Below are 15,368 nucleotides of genomic sequence, written 5' to 3'. Positions count from 1 at the left end.
CATCAGTTGGAGACTGTCCACAGCCAACATTTCACTATTACTGCAAGGACACTTGTACTTGTGAGCAGTTCGTCATTCTGGGGCTTCTCCTTATATTAACACACTTTCCAGTGAGTCCTGCCAAATACTTCATTGGGTTTTTCTTTTTCCTTTGCATCTGTCACTTTGTCCACATGAGCATGAATAAACAGAAATGCAAATGAGCTGATACTGTTTTGGTGGTCAGCTGAGGATGCTGCCAGGAACTCCACTGTATGTCAGTGGCTTAGGAACGTTAAGTGGAACATGCGGGCCCCTCCATTGATGGTATTCCTTTCTCAGCATTTTTAAATAAGCACAAATGATATTTGTAAAAAGAAAAGTTTAATTTTATTTATTATGGTAATAAACTATTTTATACATGATACTTGCTTTGCCTTTCCTTACATAATTTTAAATCACTGAATTGGGTCTTCTGACCTAAGATGATAAAACAAACAGGGATGGTGTTTTCTATTTCTTTTCAAGAGTTTGAGAAGCTCTAAATTAGGTAGCACCTGTAATTGTGGTTTTTGGAGAACTTAAAATTCTAGAGACAAGATTATACGTCACAGTACTGCATAGAGAGAGAAAGGCTATGAAGGGGCGTGGCCATATGACCTTGAAGTAGAGCTGCATCTGCTATCCAGCTGCATCTGCAACTGCCTTCAGAATCTGGCGTCCCTGGAAAATTGTGCACACACTGATTTAACACATATCTGAAGGTGACCTCCCACTTAGAAGTGAACTTGTTTTGAAAAAAAATTTTTATTTTGAACAATTTGGATTGAAATTTGTATGAAATATATTAATGCCTCCCTGCCTTTAAAAACATGGGACGAAGAACGTAACAGTTTTTTTCTGAATGACAGTGTCAATAACAGGAGTTCCGATCTGTGCTTTACTTCCTTGATGATCTCAGAAGCTATCAAGGTAGAGGACTGCTTGCCCTTAAACATCACATTCCTTAGATATCCTGTATGGTGAAAAAAAAACTCTGCGAATATGATTTCTATAATTTCTCAAAAGGACTACTAATACAGAGCTAAATAATGAATATTACATTTTGGGTGCCAAATGGGGCTCAATTATTTTTTAAAAAGAGGGTTTTTTTGTTTATTTTAAAATAAAACAATTTCCCTGAACAAAGGCCTCAGAGAAGCTTTCTCAAAATGTACTGAGAACGCCAGTACTGTCAAGATAATCTGGCTTCTCATGGTGTCCACACTGAAGGGAGCCCCATGTATGAATACGTTCTGGTACATCAGCTAAAAAAACACTCATTATATTATGGTCGATTTCCTATATTTAGTCAACAGTTATTTTAAACAAGCAAAGTGAGCAGCTCCAATTTCTCTAAGGGGAGCTTCCCTCCCATGAAATCGTTACTCTCCCAATATGTAGACCATCATACAATTACATGTATAATTGATATATTCTCCCTCTAAGCCTGGAGTCTTTAAAGGAACAAAAGGTTTTCTGCTGTCACTTCAAATGAATTAATTTGAAGAAATAAAAGTACTTTTAAGTCTCCTTGTGTGGTTCCAAGAATTAGTCTAAGTGACTGGAGTTAGCTGTCGTCCTTCAGACGTTTTGCCTCCCTCCTTGGGTATCATCTTGGCAATTGTGCCTGGACTCTTGGGCTTGCCCACAGAGCTAGGTTGGGATCGGAGGATCCTGGAGCTGGAAGTGACCTTGGGACCCTGTCTACTTTTTTGCCAGCACTGTGCCTGAAAGTTACCCAGGGCTGATGACTTCTGATGTTCCTCAGCTGGAACTGCTCTATGTGCCCAGGCACCTCTAGAGTCTTTCGTTTAAAGCAACTCTAAGATTTTACTTCATATGCATGAAGAAAGAAGTACTGTCATTTTCATATTACAGCTGGGGGGTAGTAAGAGGTTAAAGAAAAGAGTGGTCCTGGATAATCCACATATTGGTTAATCAGGCCTCAAAGACAGAGATAAACCCAGTAACCATTTATTAATTCCTGAGAACCACTCTGAATCATATAATAGTTTAAAAGAAAACTTAGTATGCTTACTTTCAAATATATCCACTGACTCTGCCAATATAGTTTAATGGATGAAGGCTATTTGTTTTTATATAAGTGGTATCTTTGGAAGAGTACAAAATCTTTGGTATTATCTATATATGGACATATGTTAGACACTTTTGTACAATCATTTTTACACCCCTTTTTTTTCTTAGCAGCCCTTTCCTTCCAAGTAAACTTCAGGCACACTCCTGGCTGACCACAAATCCTAAATCAGTGTTAGTCCACGGTTTTACTGCATTCACTTGAATGCTCTCTCTTCCCCCCGTCTCATCATAGCCTTCTTAAAACTTCTTAGCACCCTGGAATCACCAGCCCCATGCCTCCCTCTCCTTTGCCAAGCCAGCTTCTGTGGCTAGGCTACTACTGCCCACATCTACCTGCCCTTCTCTGGCCTCTGGCCTTTGCTTAAGCTAACACGTAGCATGCCCTCTTGTGTCGTCAACATTTGGCCTTCTCCCATCTATCTTCCAAACACAATAGCTAGGAAGAAAGGGAGCCAACAAAAATGAACAGTCCTGCGCTTTAGGAGTTTAAATCTCATTGGGTTGATAACCACAGCCAAGACGTAAGAACCACACCATGCAACAAATATGAGATAGTACTAGGTCCAAGTGAACCTTTCACTCAATGACAATTTAATTAACGTGCTTGAGATGCTACAAGATCTCTCATCTCTCATAACCGAATACACTATGGATTCAAGTTTTAAAGCTTCAATACCCCTACTTCCCCCACTAAAAAAAAAAAAAAAAAATCCAAAGCCAAACAGAAGTATTCTGAATTATCTACCACTTGGAGCCATTGGTAGCCTGCCCAGCATCTTTCTAGAGGAGTGAATAATCAACTTATGTAAGTGGGTTCAGATTATAAACATTTCCCTCAAAAGTATTCAAAATAATTCTATAAAAATGTGGAATTATTCACATGACAGAAAAAGCTTCATTTTATTTGAATCAAAACAATGCAGTATAAACCACCTAGTAGAACAATGACTGTTGAGACTTGCAGAGAGGGTAGACAAAACCACACAGAGCCATCCTTTTGTGACTTGCCTGGTAGTACCTGTCTATGGATACACATTCTCTGGTTTGAAATTCTGCTTCATTACTGGGAAACAAACTGTCAGAGGAACTACCATTTTTATATTTCTCTGCAAATCTCAGTAACAAACAGCCAAATGTAGATCACCCTGATAAAGTTCAAATCACAGGACTCCTTGGAGTGCCACAGGACTGCTTCTATCCTCTTTGACTAGGTAATTACAAACACAGCTGTGGCTTTGTCTCCTCCCTGATGTGAAGCTCAAATCCTAGTGCTGGTTTTAAAGACCACACTGCAGGACATGGGGGAGGGATCACTTAAATAAATGTCACCAAAATGTTTCAGAAATACTGCCCAGTAGAGGACAGGATTTCAGAGCCTCTATCAAGAAATGTCCATTACATCTCACTCAATCAATATAGCAGAAAGAACCCAAAGGGCCTATGGGACTTTGCTAGACCAAAATGTCACCATGTGTAGTTGGGCAAGATACTTCACTGCCCTGGGCCCCAGCTCACTCAATAGGAAAATGATAGGGTTGGGGTGAAAGATTTCTAAGGCCCCAAAGTTAGAGGATTGTCTGGTTGTGAATTTTCTACGAGAGCAAGCTTCCAATCTTGTAGTGAGGTTAACTTTAGCAGAAGAGGAGCAGATCAAGCGCTGGTGTCTTGGTGATGATCTTGGAGTGGGAGGTCAGGGTAAAGCACCATTTGCCTTGGAGGCCAACAGCGAGGGCTGGCCTGGGCTGGCAGCATTAGTCCACGGTGTATGTCTGGGCCCAGGCAATGCCCACGTGAGAGTAGCAGTACAGGAATCCCAGGACAGAGAGGGTCACCCATGGCCAGCCTGCAGGGGGAGGACAGAGAGGGAAGAGTGGTTAGGAATGCCTGGGGCAGGACTTCCCACATGAGCAAACTGTCCTTTTGGAGAAGGCAACCTGAGAAACAACACAGGCCTTGGTTGACACAAGACACATGCCTCCTGGAAAGTTTGCTCTAACTACAGCTCCAGCAAGTTGAGTCCTACATTCGCATCGGCATCATCATAAATTGCAAATGCAAACATGTTTAGAAATAGGGCAAGCCTTTAAAGAATATGTATATAGGGGACTAAAGCAGATAAGAACCAAAAAAGAAAAAAAGTCCATGAGTCTCCTAGTAAATCTCAAAATACAGACTGACCACTAAATTGAACTGAGTGTCATTTGTAAGCACACAGAAGGGGGACTCTAGATTAAAAATTTGATTTCAAAACTTTAATAACCTTTTAGTGATTCCCCCAACAAATAGTTGTCTTAGCATATCTGTTCTTTTCTTTCCTCTTTTTAATTGACAGCCCTTTCTGCTGAGTATTTGTTACTTAATGATATTCATGTCTTCTACATGTTTCACTTATTCATTTACTGGGGACTTTGCAGAGCCAGAGGTGCTGTGGACGATACCAGAAGCCCAGATAAGAAGACCCGCCCTGTGTCAAAGGCGCTCCCACTCCAGCTGGGAAAAGACAAGCACACACTGGTAGGATTTATAATCCCTATGGTAGTACTACACAAGGGAGTGTACAGAGCATACTTAAATTGGCTATGTAGGCTGAGCAAGAGTTTGTCAGGTGGAAAGGGTCAAGGATAAGCTACCAGGGAGATCACCTGAAATGTGAACACCATAGGCCACATCCAAGGAACAGGGATCGGGTGATGTGGCTGCCACACAGGGAGGGGACAGGTAGGAGGGGCAGGGGCACGAAGGAGGCTGTGGGCAGCCCTGAGGGTTATTAGAACTCCAGCAGGCTCTCTTCTTGCTCTGTCAACCATTAGCTGCTATGATTAATATGACACAAGTAAGTCACTATAGAACAGTGGTTATGCAGGCTCTTATGTGGGGTGAGACAAGTTCAAATCCTGGTTCTTGCCAGCTGTGTGACCTTGAGCAAGTTAATGAATCTCAAGTGTAAAACTAGGGATAGAGCAACTTACTTAGTAGTGTCTTTACAAGGATTGAGTGAAATGATGTAAAGACTTGCACAGTACCTGGCACATAGTGGCCAAAAGAAGGTAGTAATGATGGTGGGTACAGGGCACAGAAGTCCTTCTCTGCCAAAATTAGAGTGACAACAGGGAGGTCAAGCCCTGGTCCTCCTCCTAACCCCTGTTTTCAACTTGCTGCTTAGACTGTCCTGCCACAAGAATCCTCCCAGGCCCTGCGGGCAAAAGAAGTAAGGGCAGCAGAGGAGCCCTGGCCACCCGGTTCCAGGACCAGCCCTGTGTTCCCCTCCTGTCTGCTAGTCAGCCAGTATGTGAGTTTCCTGTGGCTTCCACAACAAAGTGCCACAAACTTAGTGGCTTGAAACAACAGAAATTTATTCTCTCATAGTTCTGGAGGCCAGAAGTCTGAAATCGAGGTGCTGGCAGGGCCACCCTCACTTCAAAGTCTCTAGGGGAACATCCTTCCTTGCCTCTTCTGGCTTCTGGCAGCTCCTGGTGTCCCCTGGCTTGCGACATCATCATTCCAGTCACTGCCTCCCTCTTCACACGGCCATCTTCCAGGCTTTCCCTGTGTCCTCTCCTCTTCTGTGGAAACCAGTCAGTCATTGGATTTAGGGCTCACATGAAATCCAGGACAATTTCCTCTCAAGATCCTTAACTAGTTATATGTGCAAAGACTCTATTTCCAAATGAATTCACATTCTCTGGATTTCTGTGTATACATGAATTTTGGGGGATTCGGCCCAGTACAGTCAGATACTTTCCCTGGTGTTCAAATGGGCCCATCCTGCCTGGAGGCCCTCAGATCTCTCACCAGTGTGGCTCAGACACAGATGCCAGGGGACCAGTCAACACCTGCTCCTCAGTGGGCTCAGGGAGCAGGGGGAGTGGAGGGGGCTTCGGGCACAGGAAGCAGTCCTGGACTTCAGCTGTGTGTGGGGTGAGGCATCAGAGGGTGTTTGGTAAACACTTGGCCTAGAGGCCAGCTGCAGAGGTGGGAGAATGGGGATGTTTTGTTTACAGGTGGCACCCGAGGCTGTCAAGGGATATCCCTGTGAGTGCTCGGCCCAGCACACAGAACTGCAAAGAGGAATGTCCTCGGCACTTCCCAGAGGTGAGGTACAGACCCGTGAAAATTCTCTCTGCTCTTACTGCGTGCCACCCAGACAGCCAGCTAGACCGAAGTTAGGAGACTTAGAATCTTGACTGTACTATGAGACCCTAGCAGGGCCTCAATATCCCCGTCTACACAATGGGAGTGCAAAAAAATATTTTTAAAAATGCATATGAATAAGATCACAGATTTGGCAGTGTTTTGAAAAGTGTTTTAGAAATGCAAAGGATTAATACAGGGTCAGCTGAGAATTCTATACATACACATAGCTCACTGGCCTTTTTAATCCACAGTGTTCCCACAAGTAGTAACCCCAGTGTGTATCAGATGGCTGCCAAGGATTCTTTATTTTTTCCTGACCCCAGGAGTAAGATGGCAGGGAAAAGACAGATTCCACAAGTCACCTTTCAATGCTATTCAACCAACACTTTGTGAGCACTTGCTGTATGCCTAGCCCTGTCCTAGACTCTGACATCAGTCTCTTCTTGGTTGCCTGTAGGCACAAGGTCTTTCACTGTGGCAGCTGCTAACCAAGGACTGATGTGGCCCAAGGGGATGGGGGTGAGGTTGGGCTTGAGGCAAAGCCTCCTCTTCACTAGAGGTCAGATGAGGACACCGTAGAACTGAAAAACAAATGGGATGGGCTGTCATTCTGGCAACATTCCAAGGGCTGCTATGACACATAGTCATGCAGAGTTGTCAGTCACTAACAAAACAGATGGTGTCAAGAAGAATTCTATTCTGACAAGTGAACACTGACCTCCCCCTGCAGTCCCCTCTCCCCCAGCTTCCCTGTCACCCCCCTCCTTCCATGCCTCCCATTCTTCCCACTGGGCACCTCCCCCCCTCCACACCCCCCTCCAACACACAAATACATACACACACTCTCTCTCTCTCTCCATTAAGGTAGCTCATACACCCTGGTAGACAGTGTGGCATTGGTCAAAGGAAAAGACCCTTCCTAAGAGGCTACTCTGGGAATGACGCTCCCAACATACTCTGCACATTCAAGGCCAGGTCCCCAGAGTCAATGATATGTGTAACCAACTGCTGGGACTTTTGATACCTGGACCCAAGAAGATGTAAATAGGTGATCAGTTTTAACAGATCACAGCTAGGTAGTACTGAAGATATTATGAACAGGTTGCTAGCAAGTCAGACAACAATTGCAAAAGATTGGGTAATATCGTTAATATTACAGATTATTTGACAGATACAGCTAAATGCATATAAGTAGATGTACAGCACAACAGATTCAATTAAGAGGACCGATGTAGGTGGCATAATAGAGTTAATAGGATGTATCATGATACCGTTAAGAGGATATCAGTGAGTTGTATAATAACTGCAGCTAATGAGAAACGGGTAGGACACAGAGGGAAATGGCTGGAGCTAATAGAAAGCGAACAGAGCAATTTTACTTGAGGTCATTATGGCTGAGCACTTCTCTGAGCAATTACAACGGTCTGAAAGGACTGGAAAGGCAGAGGCTCAGGACACTGAAGGAAAAGACCATCATCACGCAGGGCCATGAGGAGTCAAAGGATGTGTTTTCTGGAAAGTGAAGGGATAATCAGAACAAGAAGCAGGTCTAATGAAAAGCTTTGTTTATAACGTAATGTTATGAAATGGTGCAGTCACTGTGCAAAAAGGTATGGAGGTTTCTCCAAAAATTAAACAGAATTGCCACATACATACCTAAAAGAATTGAAAGCAACAACTAGAAGAGATATTTTTATACCCATGTTCATAGCAGAAGTATTCACAATAGCCAAAGGGTGGAAGCAACCCAAATGCCCAATTGATGGATGAGTGAATAAACAGAACGTGGTGTGCACATACAAATGGAATATTATTCAGCCTTAAAAAGAAGGAAACTCTGACACATGCTGTCACATGGATGAACTTTGAAGATACCATGTCAAGTGAAATAAGCCAGACACAACATGGATGAACCTTGAAGATATTAAGTGAAACAAGCCAGACATAACAGAACAAATATCATATAGTTCTACTTACGTGAGGTACCTAGAGTACTCAAATTCATAGAGAAAGAAAGTAGAATGATGGTTGCCAGGGGCTGGGGGTGGGGGGATGGAAAGTTAGTGTTTAATGGCTTTAAAGTTTCAGTTCTGGAAGATGAAAAAAGTTCCAGAGATGGATAGTGGTGATGGTTCTATAACAATGTGAATGTACTTAATGCCACTGAACTGTTCACCTAAAAATGGTAAATTTTACATTATGCATAAATTACTGCAATAAAAAAACTGTTGAGTGAAAAGGCCCTTGGCAAAATAATACATACTGTATTACTGCATTTATACAAAAGCAAACTAATTTATAGTTACAAAAAGCATATCAGAGGTTGCCTGGGGCTGGGGCAGAGGGAGGGATAAACCACAAAGAGGCACTAGGAATCTTCTGGAATGATGATGTTCTGTATCTTGATGGTGAGAATGGTTTCGAGGATGTATACAACTGACAAACTTCATCCAATTGTATACCTTGAATGGATATATTTGATTATGCATTAATTATTTCTCAATAAAGTTAAAATAAAAATTTTAAAGGCGACACTGGGACAGTAGCAAATCACCATCTTGCAGCATTGGGCTGCAGCATCCTAGACTATATATGCCCCTATGTGTTCAAACAAAAGATGCAGGAAAGTTCTATCTGTAGTTATTTGAGGAGCCTCCATATCATTTTCCATAACGGCTGCACCATTTTACAGTCCCACCAACAGTGCAGGAGGGTTCCCTTTTCTTCACATCCTCACCAGCATTTGTTATTCTCCGTCTTTTTGATAATCGCCAGTCTAACTGGGGTGAGATGATATCTCAATGTGGTTTTGATTTGCATTTCCCTTATGACTAGTGATGGTGAGAATATTTTCATTTGTCTGTTGGCCATTTTTATGCTGGGTATATACCCAAAGGAATAAAAATTGTCATGTCAAAGGGACACCCGCACTCCCATGTTTACTGCAGCTCTATTTACAATAGCCAAGAGTTGGAACCAACCTAAATGCCCATCGTCAAATGAGTGGATAAGGAAAATGTGGTATATTTATACAATGGAATACTACTCTGCTATAAAGAAGAATGAAATTCTGCCATTCACAGCAACATGGATGAACTTAGAGAAAATTATGTTTAGTGAAATAAGCCAGACACAGAAAGAGAAATACCACATGTCCTCACTTATATGTGTTAGCTAATAAAAAAGAAAGAAAGAAAAGATACAACAATCACAATAGTACACTGAACTTTTTAAGAGAACAGAACAGAACTGAGGTTGCTGGGGCTGGGAAAAGGGGAGAGGAAGGGGGAAAGGGAGGAATTGGCAAAGGGCCACGAAAATCAATTACATTGTATAGTGATGAGTATACTAATTACCCTGATTTGAACATCAAAAAAATATATATTCATAGAAAAAAATTTTTTTTAATTCAATCAACAACCACCACAAAAGATATGGGAAAACACAAAGGACTCCCCTCCCCTGTGTAGGACTGAACCCTGGGCCCCCCTAAGCATGCCTTACTCCACAGGGGCCTGAGGACGACAATTGGAGGAGCTCTTTCTTAACCGTGCAGAAGCATTCAGCAGCAAGAGATGCTGCAGCTGAGTCAGCACAAATCCTCATCCCAGGGAAGAAATCAATCCTTCCTAATGGGAGAGGAGTTAATTGAGTTGCTGAATTGTGTATGAATTGTCACTTACCCCATCCAAGGCTCACCCAGCCGTCAGGCTGGGCAATGCTCCTGAGATTGTGACCGCCGTCTTGTCTCTAATAGGGCTTTTTCAAAGGCCACATCCTACCATTAACCATTTTTAGAAAAAAATAGCTGATGACCAGCAAATGAACATTCCTGCCCCTGCCTCCCAGCCACCCACTACCATCAGTCTCTGTCCACATGTGAGTACTTTACAAAGAATAAGCAATCTACTATACCGTTTACAAGAATACACAATCTTAGTTAATTCTCACAACACTGTGAGGTAGAAATTACTATTCTCATTTTGAGAAGGAAAAAGTGAGGCTCGTGAAGGTAAATAACTTATTGTAGGGCATACAGCTAACAGATTCTTCAACTGCAGTTTAAACCCTATACTGATATTCCTGCTTGAAGAATACACCGCCTCAAAAGGGTCCAGCAGTCATCTACCATTAACACTGCCTTAGCTTCCTCCCTGCACCCACCTAAGCCTAAAGTTGTCTAGCTAGGGGCTCTGGTACCCTGTTGCCTGCTGTCTGTCCAGCTCATCCACTGCTCAGTCATCAACTTGCTGGCCTGCAGTTCTCCCGAGGGTTGTAGAAACTGGGACCCTCCCAGCTTGCCTCTTGGACTGATAGACGCTCACTTTCTGGTCTCATGGAGCAGTGTCACCCAGTGAGTCTAAGCCATTCTAAAAAGGAAAAAGAGGAGCTTCCCATTACTCCTGAGAGCTACCAAGCTGCAAAGGAAATAAGGCTCACTCCCAAGACAAATTCTCCTTGGTCAGAGCCTAAGACTGCAAATGTGAAGGGTGTATGATGATCACTAAATGTCACCAACATATCCATGCATGTCCAACAGCCCATGCAGCCATCCTGGTTAAGACCAACATGAGACTGATGAATTTCAACCTCTGCAGAGGACCTTTGCAAAAGATTCTGTGGAAGAGACATTGACTTGGTGACTGATGGATTTGAGGGCCAAAGAATATATCCCTCTCACTGACCCTGAGCACAGCCTCAGACAGTCCCCTCAGGGCTTACCTTGATCTGGTGCACAAAGAAACCATACTGATGTTCGAAGACTGATATGCTACACTACTAGTTAGTGAAAGCCACAGTCCCAGCCTCTCCCTCATGATTTGTCTTCTGATACAACAACACAGGGGGTAACACCTGGTTCTGCAGGGCCTCGAGGATCTGCTCCTGCACTTGGCCACTAGCTCTTTGGATCGACTGGTCTGTGCCCATGCCTTACCATTTGTTAGGTATTTTGAATACCAGCCCCCAACTCTGTGCATAGATTGTTCTGCTTTGGGGGCATTTTCTAATGTGAGGTTACTGGAGGATGAGTATTTCTTTCCTTTGAGAACTAGCTTGTGCACCAGAGCCTGGTCTCACTACAACCCCTGCCCTGGCACTCTGCACCAGCCCCCAGCTTCAGTAGCATCGTTCCATTAATTATTCAGAACGACCTTATGCACTGCTGCCTTCATTAAAAGAGCTGGCTCCTGAAAGCACTTTATGTTTAACAATGTTCAGATCTGATGGGGGGGAAAGGATAAGTAAGGTGCCTTGGCAGCTTTATTTAAATCTTATTTACTCTGGTAGTTGCAGCCTGGCGATATCATGGAGCCATTCATCAAATGATCGTGAGCCTGCAGACCTTCCTCCAGAACTACATTTAGTGCTTTAACCTTAATAAAGTTATAGGGCAAGAGCCCTTTCCCGTCAGAGGGCTGGCTTCCTTATCAAAGGATCCACAGCAAGACTGAAGCTGCCCAGGCTTCTCAGTCTATAAACTGCTGGGTCTGGTTCCAAACACATGGGGATGTGCACAGAAGCTCTGAAGAACAGGCTCTTGCTACTTTCGGGTTCTAATACTGACTTCTTACCTTCATATGGTTTACAAACCTGGGACTCAAGCCCAGGTCTTCAGTCCTCAGTGTTTTTCAAAAAACACTCAGCTGTCTCTTTCACATCGTCTCATGAGAAAGAAGGACTAGATAGTTCTCATCTGTTCATAACTCAAGCAGGAAATCCTAGAACAGCTAGCTTGCAGCAGAATCCCCTGGAGGACACGTTAAGACACAGACTGCAAGGCCCCACCCCACAGTGTCTGTCGGGGGCAGGTTGGGAATTTGCAGTTATAACAAGTTCCCAGGTGATATGGAGGCAGCTGGCCCAGGGGCCACACCTGAGGAACTCCTGTTCTAGAGGAACTGTGCAGAGGCTGAGCTGTTCACGAGTAGACTGGGCTCTCTCTCACAGCAGAGGAGACAGACAGACTGAGCATCACATGTCGCCCGTGCCTTGCCGGCCACAGACCACCCCTCACAACCACCTTATCAGGCAGCTGCTGTGTGAGCCCCATTTCGTAGATGTGGAAACTAAGGCTCAGAGAAATAAAGTAACTTTCCCAAGGTCTAAAAGCTGACTGGTTGTCCAGCCACGCTTGGAACTCAGGGCTGCGTAACTCCAAAGTGCACTCGGCCATCTAAACTCAGAAAGGAATAACTTACTTCAGGCCACATGGTGGAAAGGCTCAAACCAGGGCACCCTGCCTCCTAGGCAGATCTCTCTTCCTTTAATCTGTGGCCTTTGAATCTCATTTCAAGGCCGGCCCGTGGCTCATTCGGTAGAGTGCGATGCTGATAACACCAAGGCCACGGGTTCGGATCCTGTATAAGGATGGCCGGTTCGCTCACTGGCTGAGTGTGGTGCTGAATCTCATTTCGTCTTCTAGTCTAGGTGCCCATTGTAGCAGGGAGGGGAAGCAGCACTCCATGTTCTCAGACTTCAGCCATTACTAACTCAGTCACCCCATCCCCTGGGGCCTGGTTTTCTCCATCTTTGTAATGGGGACAGAGGAAACATCGATGAGTGTGTTTATATCCTTTGTTCTGCTTACTGCCTAATTTAGACTGTGATCATTGAAGAGCATGATCTCAGTGCCTGGACAATCCTTTATTAAAACTGTCCAATCCAGAATTATTTGGCCCCTGCCATGGGCTGAGCCTCCATGGGGGATCTAGCAGGCAGACACCCTCTGGCAGCTTCCCGCCATCCTGGGCGAGAGTTGCTTGCTAGGCGCTGTGTGCACATTTTAACTGGCACAAACAGTGGTCCTTAATAAATCACGCTGCTCACAGTCAATTTCACATGCTGATGAAGCCAACCTCTGCGCATTTTTCTTCCTTCCCCAACTACTGGCCCAGGCCCTGCTGGCGGGCACGTACTGAAGCACTCACTGCCATAACGTAAAATCATTTCACGTCAAATTGAAAAAGCGGAAAGAACGGGCCAGAGCCACTTTTTCTCATGCTGACGGTGCAAGCAGAAGGCGATGCTGAGAAACACATAACTTTCCCTCCCCAGGGCCAACTGGGTAGGGGACCTGCGTCCCAGAAAACTGTTCCCTGAAGTTGGTGGCACAACCCCAATTCTCGCCGCTGGGGCTAGCGGCTGCCCAGTAGGAACATGCTTCTCCAGCTGTTTCTCTTCCTGAACCTGTGTTTTTAATACAGCCTAATCAGGACTGGTGTTCATTGTTAATTCATGACCACACTATTTAACACGGTGGATGCTGCCTACTGAATGAGCTAATGAAAGCCTCTGTCCTGAAACAAAGGGATGGCACACTGAGTCAGACAGTCTGACAACTGCTTACCCACATCTGCACTTATGAAGCACCTACTGTGCGCTTAGCATTCGGACAGGCTGCCTTGATTCTTGTCATAGGCACAGTCTGCACATTCGTCTGAGGCCTTATGAAAAAGTACCACCGAAGGCCAAGGGCCCCGAGCTGTTTACCTACACCGTGGAACCTTCAGTGCCACAGCTCTGTGATCCAAACATGCAGATGACAAAAGGCACAGGGAGAACACAGATGACAGAGACAGGATTCTCCAAAACTGAGTAGCCTGGGATGATGGGCTGACACAAATAAGTTGAAATTGAACAAGATAAACATAGCTGAACTTAGCAGTTTTTGTTTTCTACTATGGAATGGCAGAGGTCTGGGAACTATGTTATGGGAGGAGTGGCTGACAGACCTGGTGACACTTACTGGGAAACACAGACTCTGCGGAAGAGAAAATGGCTGCTGCAAATCTATGAAAGTCTGCCTTGTGGAAGAGGGAGGAGAAGACATCTGAGCACCCCAGAGGGCAGGGCTGGAGAAGGGAGGAGACACCAGGGTGGCAAAGGGACACCTGGGCAGCTGGAGCCCTCTGACACGCAAGCAGGCTCAAGAGATGGAGCTTCCTCTTCCTGGGGAACATGGCAGGGGCCAGATGGCCAGTGGGCGTCAGGGACAGCATGGGGTGGCAGGGGAAGACTCCTCCTTTGCCCTGGGGATAGAATGGGTCTGACAGGTTAGGCTTCTTTCTTCCTGGGTCTCTGGGACCAGGACATGCTTGGTAAAAGGGTCAACAAATGCAAAAAGGTGAGACCAGAGAAACACGGATATGAGTGGTTGGCTTCTGAGTGCTCATTTCCAAGACTACCAAAGCTCTCCTTCAGGTAACTAAAAATAACAGTTGCGGTAAAAGCCCTGAGCGAGAACCCACGTCCCAACCATATATTTGACTTCCATGTTCCAAGCCTGTGGCCACGACATAGGCACCTTCTACACCGTGGGTGTGCCTGAGGAAGAGGTGGCAGCTTGCACTGGTCAAGGACACCAAGCAGGGCAGCAATGCACTCCACCATCCCCTGTCCCTGCCACCTCCACCGCGAATATGTGAACAGGTGACATCAGCAAATGCATCTGACACGTGCTCTTCCTAAAGCTGTTGCTAGATAAAGGATGTCAAATGACTTGAATTTCTGAGCAAATGATAAAGCAAAGCTCCCTGCAGCGGCAGCCCTCAGAAGCGACATCACTTGGGAAGAGGAAGGAAACGTTTCTGCCTGTCAGACACGGCTTTGTTCTCACCTGGCTGCTCCCACTCTGGGTCTGCACAAGCCTATTTTGCTCATCCACATGCTGAGGGACGGGACTGGCACTGGGGAGCATGAGCTTTTCTACGGCCCCTCCTCCAGCTGCTGCTGCTCTTAATCCAGGAGCAGGATGGGCTGCACGGAGCCGTCCCATTCTCTGCTCTGTGCCCACTGCCGGTCACAGCAGGCTGGCCATGCCTGGGGAGCAGCTGGCGGCCAGGGAACAGTGCTTTCTGAAGGACGCCGAGCCCGTAGCTTTGGTCTCATTAGTGCTGACCTGACCCACCTGAGCTCCTTCAGCCTTCCTCAAAAGGAACCTGACAGACAGAAGCACAGGACAGTCCTGGCATTAGTTCAGAAGAATGTGGCTCCCATATTTACAAGTGGCATTTGGAAAAGGCATGTCATCTCCTAGGTCTTGGAGTAAGGAGGGGCACAGAAAACAGAAGAAGAGTGTCCAACTTCAGGGGACACACTGGTGTGTCAACTTGCTC

General features: G+C 45.2%; 1 protein-coding gene across 9 annotated transcripts in view; it reads right to left on the bottom strand.

Annotated features, from left to right (window-relative positions):
- Positions 1–2,800: 2,800 nt before the first annotated feature.
- HHAT (hedgehog acyltransferase) overlaps positions 2,801–15,368 on the bottom strand; it is a 321,836-nt gene continuing 309,268 nt past the window's right edge. For all 9 annotated transcript variants that reach the window (XM_063114373.1, XM_063114372.1, XM_063114371.1 and 6 more), the window contains one exon: positions 2,801–3,961. In XM_063114373.1, the coding sequence (XP_062970443.1) occupies positions 3,870–3,961 (92 nt within the window). In that variant the 3' untranslated portion in view covers positions 2,801–3,869. The remainder of the gene's footprint in view (positions 3,962–15,368) is intronic.

This window comes from Cynocephalus volans, chromosome 11 (assembly GCF_027409185.1).
Source record: "Cynocephalus volans isolate mCynVol1 chromosome 11, mCynVol1.pri, whole genome shotgun sequence".
NCBI classification, from domain to species: domain Eukaryota; kingdom Metazoa; phylum Chordata; class Mammalia; order Dermoptera; family Cynocephalidae; genus Cynocephalus; species Cynocephalus volans.
Note: the sequence above shows the minus strand (reverse complement) of the source record. Positions and strands in the feature narration are given on the sequence as shown.